This window comes from Hippocampus comes, unplaced genomic scaffold (genome assembly GCF_001891065.2).
Source record: "Hippocampus comes isolate QL1 unplaced genomic scaffold, H_comes_QL1_v1.1 scaffold9, whole genome shotgun sequence".
In the NCBI taxonomy this organism is placed as follows: domain Eukaryota; kingdom Metazoa; phylum Chordata; class Actinopteri; order Syngnathiformes; family Syngnathidae; genus Hippocampus; species Hippocampus comes.
The window spans coordinates 1,023,690-1,041,615 of NW_017805275.1; the positions used below are offsets into that span (position 1 = coordinate 1,023,690).

Genomic DNA, 17,926 nt, shown 5'->3' on the forward strand with positions numbered 1-17,926 from the left:
CATTTGTGTGTGTGGGTGTGTGTGGGGGGGGGGGGGTTTACCTGTAGTTGGGCAAAACACATTTTTGCATTTGCCCGACGAAAACCACCCAATTTCATGCAATTGAAATAGCTCATGATTTTTGTTTCTGTGTGGTAAAGTAAAAATTTGTGTCCTGACATCACTCACAAGAACGCACCCCTTGAAGGCAACCATACGACACTGACTTTTGACTTTTTGTGTGTGTGGTTTTCAGAGGATTGAAGTGGAAAGAATTTGGGCGTAAAACAATGAAAATCAAAAATGGCCAGTCTGCGCAGTGGAGTAATAGCATGTCTTAAAAGCCACAAGTAGACAGACAGAAATAAAACAGGGGCACCCGGGCAGACGTGATGTGAGTGAAAGGAACGGCGAGCGTCCGTAGGATTGATGCTGCTATTTGGCTAGCGGCGTCTGGACCGGCGATGGACGTACTTTTAATATGTTTCGGCATCGGGGGAAATGGGCCAGCTGGCCAGATCTTGCGAGACGCACGCCCCAATGACATTTCAGTTTGGGAAACGGAGACAAACTGTCTGAAGAAGTTTTACTTTTTCAACCTCTACTCACAGATGGCAACTGGGGCTGAGCCATCGACTATTTAACACAAACAACCTGGATGCAATTATAAGGCATTTCCTAATGACCGTTTCACTGAATAGGGAAACTGCATTGGGCATTTGCTTTCTTAAAGGGATCAATATCCCTTCGGCTTTGTGAGCAAGTCTATTTGACTTCATTTTCACCTTGAGACAACATAATTATAGCGAAAGCATGAGAATAAGGGTTTTCCACTCCAGTCCTGTAGGTGGCGGTAAAGTTCATAAACATAGGTATTTTACATCTTCAATTTGTCATCAGTTTCATTGGTTGACTGATTGATTACAAGTTTGAAGATGCCTTGGACACAACTTGGTTGTTACGATTTATTTCTTGAGATTTATTTATTTATTCGTTGATTTATTTTTTTATTATGTTGAACTACAACTCAAAACAAATGTGTGTAATTTTCATAAATGTTTTCTTTGTTACTTTCGTCAGATTCAAGTTACTTCTGTAGAAACTGTTGGATTTCCTTTTGTTGAGAGAGGTACCAACAATTTTGTCCATGTGAGTCATAGGAAAGACCATATGCTCACAAATAATATTTATGTTCTATCACTTTGAGGAACACATATTTGAACATAAATTGTGCACCAACACATGAGGTAGACAATATAACGAAACTGACATACATATATTCTTTATCCACTGTGAAAAAAAACCAAACTAAAATTACTGCTACTACAGTCACACAATCCAAAAGGAGCCGCAATGCATTCATCATGACTCATAAATTGTTCAATTCTTTACATTCTATTATATACTTTTCAAACAGAACAATATTACAGAGTGCTATTTTCCTCACTTAAAAAAATACTGTGTATTTGGTGAGGGTATGCCACTCTTTAAACTTTGAACTGATAGCGCCCAGAAAGGTATTCTTTAAACTAACTGCTGCTCACAGTTTGGTTACTTTTTTAGCTACATGTGAGGATCAGACTGCTCGGAACACCATTTTCCATGAGCACATTTTCAAATGAATGGGAAAACAGCAGCACTTTTTGTACTCATGTCGTGCTATCTTTGTAAATGTCAGCATCCCAACTGTTAGCATGCTAGCATCGCTTCTGGATGATGTGGAGGTACCTTGGTGTCAAGGCGCTGCAGGTAGGAGCAGATGTACTCGATGCTGGCTCCAAAGGGATGTACGTGCAGGAACGTGGAGATGATCCCTGAGGCAGGTCACAAACAGGTTGTGTGTTAATATTTGTAAAAAAAATTAATAAAGAAATAAAATGAATACAGAAGATATAAGACAATGGTGGAACCAACTCCTCCCATCCATTGTACATTGCGGCTGAAAAAGTGTTTAATGACAGCTTTGTCGCCAAGGCCTCGTCAAAGACAACCTCTCCCCCGAGAGAAAGTAACCATCTGCTTCCTGCTCACACACGGGGCTCCCAGGGAGCCGTCATACACTCGCTTGCTCCGCTCATACCAACCACCTGCAGAGCATCAAGAGACCTTCCGTGGTAACGTCTATAAGGCCGCCGACGCTTTGAGGCTTTTTGGTAAGGAAAACACATTACCTCCCTTGTAGCAAATAGCTGGAAGAACACAAGCAATGTGCTGTGACCACCAAACAAGCTCCAAATTGAGCACTTCAAAGATCGAGTTTTGTAAACCTTTCCAGCATGTTACTGAGTGGATGTAGATATACAAAATAAGACGTTGAGACAACATTTCAAAACATTGGGAAAAAAACCCTATACATTTATTTAATTCCATCTCTCTGGGAAAATACAGTATATTAACATGCACATATGTTTTGCTTAATTTATTCTTAGTGATATAAAGCAATAAATGTTTTTGCTACGGTGGTCGCCTGGTTAGCATGTCCGCCTGATGGCGCAGAGGCCTTCATGTGTGGAGTTTGGATATTCTGCACGCGCCTGCGTGGGTTTTGTCCAGGCACTGCGGTTTCCTTCCACATTCCAAAAACATACATGGGAGGTGAAAGCAACGCTTTATGTTGTGTCTTACCAACGAGCAGGGCTTCTCTCTCTGAGTGGACGGGACTTGGGGATCTCCTCTCGGTAGGACCTTCCCTTTCCTGACTGCAGGACAACGGTGCACTTTCCTGTACACGCAAACACATACAGTATAGACAAATACATATTTTAAAAGGGATAGATCCGACAATTTATTTACTTACTACTAACTAAAATTCAACAACCAGGTCAATTGATTGTGAGGTACCGATTTTGGGAAAAAAAAAGTGCCAAGGAGTGAGCAATTATGAATTTTGTCTCAATGTGACAGTGGTACATAATTAATACCACCTGCACACTGCTACATGCACAGAAGTGCATACTCATTGTTAAAAGGGAAACGGTACATGAAGTGCTGCCTCCATGAGTGAAAATACAAATGATGCATTTAATCAATCTTCACTGGGGCTCACTTTGTTCCCTCCAAAACACACACACATTCCGGTTTGATTCCGGCCCCGGCCTTCCAGAGTGAAGTTGCATGTTCTCCCCATGCCGGCGTGGGTTTTCTCCGGGTACCACGGTTTCCTCCCACATTCCAAAAACATGCATGGCAGGTTGATTAGGCACTCTAAATTGTCCCTAGGTGTGAGTGTGAGTGTGAGCGCGGATGGTTGTTCGTCATGTGTGCCCTGCGATTGGCTGGCAACCGGTTCAGGGTGTCCGTCGCCTACTGTCAAAAGACAGCTGGGATACGCTCCAGCACCCCCAGTGATTCTTGATAGCATAAAAGAATTAGAAAATGGATGGATGGATATAATTTGGAAACCAATTATTTCATATAAATACAAAATTGCACAACTTTTAATTTGATTTGTTTTATTTTGGTATTTACAGTATTTCAATTCACCTATTATTAAATGAAATAAATTAATACAAAGCAATAAAAGTAAAATATATAAGTTTATTTTAGTCATAATTAATATTCAATTATTTAAGAATTAATGGTATCTTCTCTTAAGAGTTCTAATAGTTACTGTATGAATTATAATTACTATAATCATAATTCACAAATTATTTCAAAATTAAATATACATTGTAAATTGAAAATAATAATGAATAAAACAATGAACACATGTAAAATATGTGAACATTTTTTTCAATAAAATGGTTCACACTCATTAAAAAATATTTATTATTTCTAACTGACACAATTATAATTAACCATTTTGTAATGCAATCAATAAACGAATGAATGAATACATTTTAAGTAACAATTTAGGGGGAAAATAAAAATTTTAAAATTAATGCAACACATATTGCAGGACTCTTTAGAATGTCAAAAGGAATGGAACAGGTATCTAAGCTCTCATGCCTAAATTTGACCTGAACATGTCACAGGTGTTATTGAGATACCTTGGAACAGTTTTAAATTGTGAAATAAACACACAGTATGTCTCAGTTATTAGCTTGGAAGGTGAATAAACAACCAGCAGGCGTGGAGCAAAACAAATTGCAGGAGACGACAGAGAAAATCAGCATGCGGATAAGTGGAGGAAACACATCATACGTGGAAGGAAGAATGGCGGGGAATGAGGCGAGCAAGAGTGACACACACACACACACACACACACACACACACACACACACACACACACACACACACACACACACACACACAAACGCGCAGAAAGTCAACTTGGAAGAAGAATGATCAAACTCTGTGGATGGGAGCTGTGACAGGTGGCAAAAAAAAAAAAAAAAAAGACCAGGAATAATGTTTGTGTTTGGTGTCCTACATAATTTTCCGTGCCTTACAAACACTGCAGAGTGGTGTGCATGTCGTCTTAGCCCCCAAACCATAATCCCCACACACACCTCACACACACGTGTGTGACTATCGGGTGACTAATTAATGCTGAGAGGATGGGAATGATGTGTCATGTCACACAAGGGAAGCAAAGGGAAGACGGCAGCCACTTACATTGGGTTGATTAGCAGCCTCTTCGCCGCCTCTGTCGTCTTGTTTGGATCGTTCCAGCTGCAACACAATAAGAAACACACATGAGGATCTGGGCGTGCACTTTTAATAGAACGCTCAGTATTTCCATTTTATTGGAGGAGCGAGTGGCTCTCTTTCGTTGACGCAGCTTTTGCCCTGATGTGCTAATTATAGATACGGTTGCTCCTCTGTTTTTGTTGCTTTTATTATAGTTGGATAGTGAGGGTTAAACAAATAATTGGTGCTTATTTTTTTTATATTCTTCTGGTGAATGTTGGGATGGACTGCTGCATTCACATCATTGTAGTGAGTCAGAGGCTCTTGCATCATTGATATCGCGGACACATGGGACAAAATTAAGACACTGGCTGTCTAGATAAGTAACTAACTTGTTAGCAGACAAATGAAATCGTGAATGAACAGAGAAATTAGTCAGGGAGCCAGCTAACTAATTAACTAACTTGACCGTTCCAATGCTAAGGAAAGGATTTTTCAGCATTCAGGTAGTTGCTATGTAATATTTACTAAAGGATATCAATATTTAGGATATGAATATATTTAGTGAGACAATGAAGCTGAGAGCCAGCAGTCTGCTGCCGAAGCGCCAACGCATGCTAACTCCAAGGTTAGTGGCGGGAATAGCGAGGGAGTTGGATCGGTCAGTCGATGGTTGGAAAAGATGTCGTCCACATGACGAATCACCCAACAAGTGTGGCTAATCTTGAGGGAAATTCACACCCAGAAATGGATTTTTCTGTCTCCCATTAATGAGGGTGCCTCTCGCGATTCATGTTTGCCTCAACACTGGAATTTAATTAGCATATTTCCCAGCGTACTGCGAGTACGGTGGGTATGCATGTCTCACCTGGAGAAGGCTGGGAGCACTGTGAGAATCATGTTCTTTGATTTCTCCAGTGCCTTCAACACCATCCAACCCAACCTACTGAGAGACAAACTGCAGAGCGCCGGAGTGGACCACCATCTCACAGCATGGATTATAGACTACCTCACAAACCGGCCGCAGTACGTAAGGGTGCAGAGCTGTGAGTCGGACATGCTTCTCTGCAGTACGGGAGCGCCGCAGGGGACTGTTCTGGCTCCATTCCTGTTCATCCTCTACACCTCGGACTTCAGACATGCCACTCCAAACTGCCACCTTCAGAAGTTCTCCGATGACTCTGCGATTGTTGGCCTCATTACAGAGGGGGACGATCGGGAGTACAAGCGACTGACGAAGGACTTTGTGGACTGGTGCCAGCAGAATCAACTCCAGATCAACCCTAGGAAAACTAAGGAGTTGGTTGTGGATTTCTGCAGGCAACAGTCCTCACCAGCACTGATGAACATCCAGGGTATGGACATAGAGAGGGTGACCTCCTACAAGTACCTGGGTGTTCTTCTAAACAACAAACTGGACTGGTCGACTAACACGGACACCCTGATCAGGAAAGGTCAGAGCAGACTTTTCCTACTCAGGAAACTGAGGTCTTTTGGGGTTCAGGGGTCACTCCTTAAGACTTTCTATAACTCGGTGGTGGCCTCGGCCATCCATTATGGCATTGTCTGCTGGTCAGGCAGCATCTCGGCCCGGGATAGGAAGAGATTAGAGCGACTAGTCAGGAAGGCTGGTTCTGTCCTGGGCTGCTCCCTCGACACTCTGGAGGAGGTGGGCAACAGCAGGATGCTAGCTAAGCTAAAAGCTATGTTGGACAGTCCCTCCCACCCCCTCCAGCCCGCCCTGACAGCACTCGGTAGCTCCTTCAGTCAGAGACTGTTACACCCGCGTTGCAAGACGGAGAGATACCGCCGCTCGTTCCTACCGACTGCTGTCAGGCTGCTGAATAAATAAATATATCACAAAATTATTTAAATGATATGACAACAAATGTGAATTGTACTGTGACTATTGTATTTATATTGCACTTAATTGAACTTATTGACCTTATCCATATTTATATTTATATTGCACTTAATTGAACTGTGTTTTCTTTTCTCTTCTTTCTACCCTCAATCTTGCTGCTGAAGGCTGTAAATTTCCCCAGTGTGGGACAAATAAAGGATATCTTATCTTATCTTATCTTATCATTTATTATAAATGCCTCTGGTGTTAATGCAGTATTGACAAGATTGTCCCTGGGCTCGATCGGAAGGAGGAGACCTACTCAAATCTACCTTAAAGTGGATGTATGGTTCCAAATATGGACTGCAATAATATCAGTCCCCGGGCTCGCTTTCAATGACGGCCATTCCTCTCACATGCATTAGCGAGGACAACATTGTGAATATGAGCCGGCAAACCCTGAAACTCGAGTCGATGGACAAAATATTGAGTGTCAACCTCATGCAACGATGCAGGCCGTTGCTGATCGATATCAAGCCCTTTAGATGGGAAATGCGTCTCAAGGGCGAACGCTCGAGTAACAAAGGTGATCCTGGGTTGAATGGATGAATAATGATGACAATGAAGAAGGAAACTTTGAACATGATGAGTCTTTTGACACAGTTAATGATCTTCTTCATGCTACAATTTAAAGCTGATTTACAGATCTGACCTGTGACCCCCTCCAGTGAACCCCCATTTATTGTGGGGGATACATTCCACACCCACCCACAAAATATATAGAGAGAGAACATATATTTAAAAAAAAATGTAATCTTCCCACACTTGGAAAATACATTTCATCTTAACCTTAAAAACACTAAAACTTATTAACCACAATTTTTAAACACAGCGTCAATGTCTTTGAACACAAAAATGTGTTCCATGCACATATCCTTGATGTCTGCATGTTCCTTTAAGAGGTAGGTTCTTGTCAGGTTGCGTGTTGAGTGCCTCGCCGTGAGCTGCAACCAACAACTGCTGCAGCAACTGCAAGTGCATCTGCGAATGTGGCTTTCCTTTTCCACAAACCATCTAACTAAGCAGAGTTTATTAGTATGGGAATTCTTATGACAGTTTGTTTTTATCTTGTTTGGCTTTTTAAAGGTAATTAGTTTTCATTAGTTTTCAGGGCAGCTGTATTCGTGTTTATTAGTTTTACCTTTTTAAAAAAATACTTAGTTTGAGTTCAGTTTTCATTAGTTTTAGTTTCCATTTGAAAAAAAGTTTATTAATTGTGTGCAAGATTTTAAAAAATTAAATAAATTTTTTTAAACAACCATCCAGTGGCAAATCAAATACAGGTAGTGTGTAAAACTTCACAGATTTTGAATTACAATAGGAGCAGTGGGTGATACCGCTTCTAAAGTTGATACATCAGAAAAGCTCAGCTGCTTTGTTCGCAAATTTCGCAGTTTTTGTTAATACCCCGCACCCCACTAATTAACAAGCATAATGACTAGTTAGCTCATGACTAACTACTGTTGACATGGTTTGACAAATGTTGTTATAATGCTGAGTTGTGCGATTGCCGCCGTCCGAGTTATAAAAAAAAAACGACAAGGTAACACATTAGCAAGCTAAAGTATTGAATATCATAACAACTAACTAGCTAGCTAATTAGTGTAGCCACAGTAGTAAGAGTACATGTTTGTAAAATACTGCAGTATTATTGAGTTCCTCTGTGACTGACGCACAATAAACTCAACAAAATATTACTTCTTCAAAGCCTTGCAATGTCTGATTTAAAAATGAATTATGTGCCATTGCACATACATTAAAAAGCAAACAATTTATATACTTCTTTAATGTAGCATTCTATCAACCTCAAAAATTGATGGAATTTTACTGATTTCCCAAACTTTTCAAAAATGATAAACAATCATGACTCAACTAAATCATGATTTCATCAATTTGGAATTTGTACCCCCCCCTCCCCGACCCCCACACACAAACCCCCCCAAAACACACACATAATAATCTTTAATATATACCAAGTGACATAAATGTACATAAATTCTACCATGAAATAGAACGACATCTGCAATGGTAGCCCAAAAAAAAAAAAAAAAAAAAAAAAAGATCACTTCAATTAGGTATATTAATCATTTCCAATATGGAACATTCACTTGGTTATGCAAGCTACATGTGAGAAGATGCGAATGTGGGCAAGTGAATGAATCGGCTCATTTGGTAGCAAAGTGCAGGAAAATGACAGTCCATTTTCGAGCGTCTTTAAAAAAAAAAAAAAAAAAGCACAAGTGGAGCTCATCGGGAGGGAAACAAGAACATTAGAAGACTCAACCGGCAAATCGGCACGCTCGCTGTGCTCGCTTCAGTTGTGCGGCACTGGAAATGAAGCCAAAAGAAAAAGACATTTTTGGGGATGTCTGATGGCGCCTGAATGACTTTATTCAAATGAGTCAGCGAGGTCTTACGCTGCGAAAGGAGCTCATGCTGTCCTTTTATTAACAAGTTTGATGATTTGGGGGAATGTATTCCTAAAAGAGGATTTTTGATTGCCTGTATTGTCTGTATACAAAAAGTTGAGTCCCTGGATTGCGTCTGGGGAGTGAAATTACACAACCAAGTAAATACAGTGGTAACTTGATTTACAGGTTTGTTGAATCCATCCAGCCATTTTCAACACCGCTTAACCTGAACACGGTCACGGGGAGTAGCTGGAGACTATCCCAGCTGACTTTGGGCAGAAGGGAGACTATGCACTGAACTGGTCGCCAGTCAGTCGCAGGGCACACATATGGAGACAAACAATGATTCACATCCATACCGTCACTGAGTGGGAACTGATCCAATGCTGCCTATACACACAAGTCAGGTGAGTGTCCCACTACATCTTCAGCGACCCCCTTAGTGAATCCTTTTAGTCATATTTCAATTTTTTTTTCCCCCTTTGAAATGCCATTAATCCACCTGAGTCGTGGCTAGGGCTGAACAATTCATCAAATTGAAATGGATCTTGCATTGGAGTAAAATGCAATTTTGAAATTTACAAATCGCAACAGCAGTTTCCAAAAAAAGTAAAAAAAAAAAATTTTAAAAAAATGTAGATGCTTCATTTCGGTCGGCCGGTTGGCTTTTATTCCTCTATGCTCATTTACTTATATTTATCTTGTTATCCTGGTGCTGGAGAAATGCAGTCCACATGCATGCATTTGTTTCATGAAACCTGAAAAGCTGAAGTGATAAAGCTTGTTGCATTGTTGTTGTAAACTTGACTTATGATGATCTTATTCCACACGTGTTTGGGAACATTTTGTGAAGTTGTCATAGTGATTTCTAAATTCACAACTGTAACTGAAGAGGATACATTTTCTTTCAAATGAATTCATGGTTCATTTGCCTTGATGCTAGCGCAGAACTACCCCAGAAGACCAAAACATTTCTGTTTAATAAATGTGTTATTGACTACTGGGATACAGATGAATTTATTACTTGTGTCATGGGAACAGCACCTTTGCATAACCACAATTGCATATTAAATCGCAATATTGAGGGAAAAGAAAAAAAAAAGCAATTAGATAATTTTTCAATGTTGTTCAAGTCGAGAGAGAAAACGGCAATGGGTATCCTTGCTTACATGTGAGGGCATTACTCTACCTCATGATTGCTTTGTATTTATTTATTTAAAAAAAAAAACAAAAAACTTTTTTTTTTTTTTTTTTACTCCAGCAGCAATGTGTCTGGATTTTGGTTGGAACTCAAATTTTGGCACGCAACAAAACGCAAAAAAAGAACCACAGAATAGTTGGTAAATGGAATGAATATATATATATATATATTAAAAAAAACACAAATCGGGGCACTCGTAAGTCAAGGAACTACTGTGTTTTGTTGTCTGCCTATTTTTGATAATGGCTCACTGTTACAAAACGGCGCGGCTAATTAATAAAATAACCACCTCAGATGACCAAACGAAGATCCAGAGGGAATTTTGAGCACAACACCGTCTGGAACGTTATAATGGGAGAGAGGCCTATCTGCAGAAACCGCCAGAGCCCCCCACGCGTGCTGTCCCAACTGCTATCATGCCAAAGCCTAAAGATAAGCATTTCTGCTTTGAGTTTTGTTGGATGCACAGATTAGTGTGAGCTAACAGTGTTAGCGTCTGATAAGCAGGACATGGAAAGGATATCTGCTTATTTGCCGTTTTGCATTCCAAATTCACAGATTCAAGTTTTAATCCGTGTCCCTGATACACAACCAGTGACATTTTTCCTGCTCCTTCTCAAACGCCCTAAGATGCCACCGAGACCTGTCTACTGGGAAAGTTGCAAATGGTGTCAAGGCAGTATGTTGAAATACTGTCGACTGAAAGACTAAAACTTTTTTATGCCGGAGGGGTTGTAAGCAGAAGTTAACCCTTTCATGCACCCTGTGACCCGGTAACACGATAAGCTGTCCATTGTAGTAATTGCTGTCCCTGACAGGGTTCAAATGTGTGGATGTTGGCTAACCATTAGTATTTTTACGGAGTGAGAAGGCAACATACGTGCACTTCCAATACTCTTTTTCATAATCTAATCATCTGCGAGGCATTTTATTTTAAGGGTGACATCATTAGATGAGTTTGAAATGACATTCAACTGTTTTGGTATATTTGTGTGGGGAATATTTACGGTTTCAAGTATTGATATGGGATATATAAACATTTATAGGGGCATGTCAGGCTCTGTCCGTGTTTGGTTGCTTGGTGAATTTGATGACGTGCAATGGCAGATCGGTATTCACGTTTGGGGCTGTGTCCATGTGCCGCTTACATGCAGTTACATGTGAAAATGTTTTTCATTGTCTTTGTTGGCCCAGCAGCATATGGCTCGGGCTAAACAGTCGCTCATTTGCATGAGACAGAGCTGGCCCCTAAAAATGTGCTTAGGTCAATGAAACAAGATATGAGGTGTGTAAAATGTTTTCTAATTCTAGGTCCTTGTGGAATTTTGATGTAAGAAGGTCACGAATTTGTTATCAAAGCACCATGAGACGGTTTTCAATGAGGGAAAATGTGAAAAGAATGCCATAGTCTTGTCTGAGTGATTAAACTCTATTGGGTCACTTTTGTTCACATTTGTACAACAGTTAATTCACGTCAAAATGTTTCTTAATCGGTGTCCGTACAGTTAATAAAGGATTTAAGGTGACAGCTACAACAAATTTCGATTATAATGGCTGAGGGCCTTTTTTGTATTACTTTGAAAGTGGACCGTGTGTGTGTGTGTGTGTGTGTGTGTGTGTGTGTGTGTGTGTGTGTGTGTGTGTGTGTGTGTGTGCATGTGCGTGCGTGTTTGTGTTACTTGTGACTTCTGCAAGGTTTGCAGTCCTTCCTTCAGGGTGTGGACTTGGTGCTTGAGCTGCTGTTTGTCCTCCAGACTTTTCTCCAGCTCGCACTCCCGCTGCTTCAGCTCCTCGCGCATCTTCAGTAATTGCTGTGATGGGAAGAAGAACGAACAGGCTTATTGTGGCATGCCATTTCCTTGATCAATATTTAGGGTTTCAAACACAACTGAGGCAAAATGTGACGACGGAAAAGCAACAGGAGTCTGCCTTGCAGAAGAGCAACCCGGCAAATTGAAAACAAATAGAAAAACGGGATAATTTCTCCCCCTTCACAAACAAATATTCTGATTGTAGGAAAAAGGTGGGGCTCCCCTCGTGAGGAGACGTTTCTCGAGGCACGCGAAAGGCGGTGGGTGGTCTTGGCGAGCGCTTTTTGCATTCTCACTAATTCAGGGAGAGGAACGTCAGTGATTTGCGGATGGGAGGCGTGTGGATGCCCTGGTGAGGGAGACCAATTTACAGCCTTCCAAGTCATTTAATCAATTCACCTGCTCAATAGAAAAGGTAATTACTCTGCGAGCAGACATGAACAGCAGGACATGAATGGAGCGTCTGCTCTTCACGCATAACACAGTGAGAGAGAAAAAAGACATGCGATGCAAGTCGAAAGATGAAAAACACACTTTCAAAACAAAGATGAAGCTTTTACAAGATTAGTAGCAATGATCTTTTGATGGTATCATAATGCCATCGAAAACAACGTGGCTGGAAAAAAAAATTGAAACATCAATAATTATTTCATCTATTATTTTGCATGGCAAATCTCTGTCATGTATACAGTGAAGTCTGAAAGTATACAGAGAGAGAGAGAGAGAGAGAGAGAGAGAGAGAGAGAGAGAGAGAGAGAGAGAGAGGTGTGATACGATTCACGTACGGCACATTTTTCAAGCGGAATAATTTGATTCACTTCGATTTGATGCTCTCACATCTTTTAAATCGAAATCCATTCTTCCAATTCAAATTGATTTTTGTTACACCATGAGAAGTTAGTGAACAATTCTTCGAAAAAAGAATAAACAGCAAATGGTTTATTGACTCTACCACATGATTTACTGTCAAAGTAAATCATGAAGTGAAGAGTATTACACTTATTTAAAACAACCACACAATGAAAAAGGTCACAGACCGACCAATGAATGGCATCGATAGTCACAGTGCTACAACTGCTCCATGCAGACAGACAATACAGCAATAGTCACAGGCATCTATTATTTATCCTCTGCAAAGAACGACTACGGTGTGCTATTTTCCTTTTTTAAAAAGCACCTGGCAAACCTTTTTCTTTTTTATTGCCAGTTTTACTCATGCGGAAAGGTGATTTGAGATGAGCGTTACAAGGGTCGTTACGGAACTCATATCTCAAGGCAGTACTGTTTGCTTTTGATACATGACGGACCAATAAATGGCCGCTTGGTGACAGTGTGTATATGCCAGTCCCTTCATGTTCCTTCATGAGAAGTTTTACTTGATTAGAGTTTCATAAGATAGCGGTTAATTCCTTCAGAACCGTGGGGTAGTGGTTCGCATATCTGCCTCACGGTCAGTAGGTTCTGGGTTTGAATTTGGGCTGTTACCTTCTGCATGCCTTGCAGCGCCTGCTGCAGAAAGCTGAGCTGCTGAGTGTGCATTCTGTCCTCCTCGCTCCTGATTGGCTGGTTCTTGCCCTGCTCCTGCTTGAGCAGCTCCACCTCGTTCCGGTAGGCATCTAGCTGACAGCGCAGCGAGTCGTTTTCTTCCTTTAAGGCCTCGGCTTGCAACACCCCTGCACAAACGTCAACAGGAAGCCGTTACGATGACGAGTGGTCAAATTGAAGTGATTTTCAAACGCTGCGAGCAAACAGTGACAATTCCAATATTTTCAAGAATGTCAATGTCAAGCACCTGTGGTAACCATACTATCTTCTCAGATGGGCTGAGATAAGACCGCCTCGGAACTGTCTGCTAGTACTGACCTTTCATAAAAAAGCCCGGCATCCCGACACTATAGTTATGTTGTGGTGTCACAAAATCGCCGGTACAAAAAAAAAAAAAAAAGATATGTGTGTGTGTACGTGTGTGTGTGTGTGTGTGTGTGTGTGTGTGTGTGTGTGTGTGTGTGTGTATATATATATATATATATATATATATATATAAATCTCGCATTCCATAATATAGTCGTTTAAATACAGTGGCATCGGAGGTGGAAGAATATCATTGCAAGTAACTGGAACATTCAACATCATCAATTGTCTGAATATAGGAAAATTGAACACAAAAGTTAAATGCGATAAACTGTACATGTGCAATGATTCAACTTTTTCAAGTTTCAATTTCAAGTACCACTGGAGTGAGCCCAAGTCCACACTTTAGGAATGACTGGCATAAAAGATATCATAACAAACGTTTTCAGGCTCAGTTTGTTTGGCGCTTAGACAGGCTGCCACAGAAATCTTGAGAGGGTTAAAAAGGAAAAGAGGAACATTTTCATTGATTTAACAATGAGGCCACCACTCCCAGAAGGCGCAAGGCCCAAATAGTCTGCTCCCCAGACGGGTTGCCATCGAAATTACAACCAAGAATGAGCAGAAGCGGAGCAAAGTTGCAAAAACCATCACAGAGTGCAATTAATTCATGCTTAACTAGTTTGCTACTTAGACAGGCTGCCACAGAACTATTAAGAGAGAGTAAAGGAACACAGTTTGCATTGACTTAACAATGTGGCCAACAGAGAGTGCATTTAATTCAATTCCAACTCGTCTGCTACCTGCTGCCATCGAGAAGGAAATTGAGAAGAAACAGGACAGAAGGACATTTGTGAGAGATTTTATAAATAGAAATACATCCAACAGGCTGGCAGTCACCTGATACCGAAACAATTCAATTTGGCGATTACGCATTTCGGTTTCAAAAAAACAGCTGGTATTGAATTTTTGACATTTTTGAATACTGTATGACTAAACAATAGTTTAAGTGTGTAAAAAGATCGTTTTGTTATTTATTTTTTTTTCTGATGGAGTGACCAGGCTTGCAGCGAACACCTGCGAGACGCTTCAGACAACAATAATACAAAATTCATTCATCTATTCATTCTTTTGCTAAAGCGCTCAATGTGAGCTGGAGTCGATCCCAGAAATCTTCAGTTCAATATTCTTCGCAACTCGAGATCAACGGCAGATTAGCGACGACTGAAAAGATGGCATAATCCCACAGCGTTTTGTCTGCCGGATCTTCACCGGACATATGACCCGACCTATTGAACAGAGCCAAAGGATGGATTATTGTACGCCCGCCTCCGGGGAAGTCAACTGGAAGACGGAGAGGGAAAAGCTCTTCGGGAAAGTGCAACACGCCGAGAGGAGATAAGAGCCATTCCGTGAGTGAGAGTGCTACGGTTGCTGTGTGTATTTATGAGTGTTGCATCAAGGACCGTTAATGAACACTCTCTGAGCATAATTGTAGTCTTCTGGCAGGTTTGGAAGTGAGAAGTATTGATTTGAAACCCGACAAACACTTGGCCGGGTTCGGCGCATTTGTTATTTAACAGGTGTCGACCTGCAGGCGTCCATGATAGGGTTCACGCTACATGCACAGGCGGGCGGATCTTGCACTTTTCTACTCCATCGTCTGACGTAACTTATCGATCGGCGCCTCAAGCGGTGGTGGGGTCGTCATGGGACTGGGTGACGTGTTGAAAGGTCAACATAAACGGCGGAAATTTTACCAGCCATCCCCCGGCGTCCAGCAAGAAGACCAGATATTTGAAACCACGATGACTGACTAGAAGGGTTGCAATCAGTGGAGTCGACGGTTTCATTTGCATACACCTCCATCTCAATTAGCCAACAGCAGACATTCATACCGTTACAAGGCAGGTGTATGTTAACAGTGTGGCAGCAACCAGCAGAGGGCACATTGCCTGTTGCCTAGATGGGCTGCCATAAAAAAATAAATTGAGAGTAAATAGAGAGGAGTTTTTTGGAGTACTTTCAAATAATAAACAAAATAAATCAAAAGTCTCTGTTGCATAATGGATAATGTGACAATCAGAGGGTGCAATATTTACAGGCTGCCACAGAAATCAGTTATCAGGGTGTGAACAAAATTTGCATTGATTAGAAATTGGAGCAGAGAATGTACTAAAGCATTTAAATCAGGCCCAAGTAGTCTTCTGCTTTGGCAGGATGAAGACGGAAAAAAAAAACCATTGCATTGTATTTTTTTTTTTTTTTCTATGTGGCTAAAACCAGCAGATTAATTCAGGCCAAACTAGTTTACTGCCTGGACGGGCTGACATAGAAGACAATATTGAGAGTTAACAGGAAAATTATTTGGGGAAGATTTTTGAAATAAACCGTGATTTAACTATGTGCAAGCATGTAAAAGGCACAGCTAATTCAGGATGTTTTTGAAAGAATTGAAAAAAAAAAATAGATGCAACAATGTGGCAACAACCATGTTGATTAGCCAAGATTTCCTGTTTGCAAACAGTGCAAATCAACGCCATTATGAGGCCAGGGGGAAGTTAAAGTTAGGACGGCAGATTTAGCGCCATGTTCCATTTTTGTTACTTCAGCAAAGAGCCGCCTTGTTCTATCCTGGGCTGACAGCTGCTGGCAGCTTTGAACAGCTTCACCCGCTTACACACACTATTCACACACACTATGAATGTGCATCTGCAAGCCTGAAAGGTAATGGCGGACTGAAAGTGTTTCTGTCACCGATTGCTTTTTCCTAAAGATAACGACCGGTATTTGTTGGTCTAAAAATCTGCATCGAAAATGTGCTTTACACTTCCACAAGTCGTAACCAGGGATTTTTCTTTACTTGATGGTCATTATTTGTATGAATACAACAGGAGTATTCCATTTGGTGTCAAGAGAAAGTGTAGTTTAAAACAAAATTGGAGTCAAGAACATAAGCAGACTGGGCTGAAATAATAAGCCGCATAGGTGCCCTCAACACAACACTGCGCAGTGAAAAAAGTCACAGTTGACTGGAATGTTAAAAACAGCGTCTCCACATAATGTTCAATCATCTTCCATGCAGTCATTTGAAGAGACGGTTCATGGGCTTGGGTGCTGCTGTTTTGGTTAACAACAGAGTTCAAACGAGCAAACCAGCCACCTATAGTCACAATATGTCCCTAGATGAACAAAGAAGCATTATTTTATTTATTTTTATTTGAAAGACAAAACAAAGTAAAATTGGATAATTTAGGAAATTGTTTCTCAATTGCTGTCACGCTTAGACTCACATCTTCCTGTTGTTGCAAAGTTGTGACCTGTTTTATAGAAGTTAAGAACAATAAAGCATTTTTTGGTGTTTGGCCCTTAAAATACATTACAAGGCAAAACATTTTTCAAGGCAGTTCTCCGTGAGTTTGGCATAGCGCTGAAAGCATATGCCGACACCTCCTGACACTTAGCCAATATTGTTTGTTCTATGTGGGAACTTGGTAGACCTCATTACTGTTATGAAAAATCTGAATCCAAACACGTCTTTTTTTTTTTTCCTAGCTGCCCACGATCTATTTTTGGGGATCAGTCTACTCCACATTATGGACAAAAGTATTGGGACATTCAGGCTCCGTATGTCACATTCATCCAGAAAAACATTCATGAAAAGCATACCCGAGTCCTCAGAGTCTTTGCTGTCTGCTGATTCCTCCATGTCGTCGTCGGACATCTCCATCTCTTCCTCGCGCCGGATGCCCATCAGCTGCTCGTTGTGCATGTTTCGAATTTCCTGCAAGACGGAACAAAGGGAAGACAAGGTCAAGATTTGATTTCACAGTGCTGGCCCTAATAGTGGAAATAAAGGGAGAGAGTGCACTTTTTCGGGCTGTATTTTTTTTTTTCTCTGCTTGCAGTTTCACTGTGGCATACAGAAATCACTTCATCCATGGCGACTCAAGTTTTATTTTTAACACAGGGAAGAGCAGCGATATAATCAGCTTGCTTGATCTTCTTTATGGCTGATTATACAGGATATAGAAAGTCCTAAAATTCAGTCAAAGAAAAAGTTGGCAACTAACAAACATTTATTAGCATATTAAATGTTCAGGCTGCTCTGTGGGGAACAAATGCACCAATGAGAAGAGACAACAAACACGATCATACGATTCCCGTGCCCCCCCCCACGGCCCTCCACCACAACGAC

The 17,926-nt window shown here is 40.9% G+C and overlaps 1 protein-coding gene across 4 annotated transcripts in view; it reads right to left on the reverse strand.

Annotated features, from left to right (window-relative positions):
* The window catches only part of enox2 (ecto-NOX disulfide-thiol exchanger 2), a 193,171-nt gene that overhangs the window by 2,311 nt on the left and 172,934 nt on the right, over positions 1-17,926 (reverse strand). For all 4 annotated transcript variants that reach the window (XM_019869956.1, XM_019869957.1, XM_019869959.1 and 1 more), the window contains 6 exons: positions 17,398-17,512; positions 13,363-13,550; positions 11,746-11,877; positions 4,537-4,593; positions 2,605-2,701; positions 1,708-1,793 (listed from right to left, as the gene is read on the reverse strand). In XM_019869956.1, coding sequence (XP_019725515.1) covers positions 1,708-1,793; positions 2,605-2,701; positions 4,537-4,593; positions 11,746-11,877; positions 13,363-13,550; positions 17,398-17,512 — 675 coding nt within the window. The remainder of the gene's footprint in view (positions 1-1,707; positions 1,794-2,604; positions 2,702-4,536; positions 4,594-11,745; positions 11,878-13,362; positions 13,551-17,397; positions 17,513-17,926) is intronic.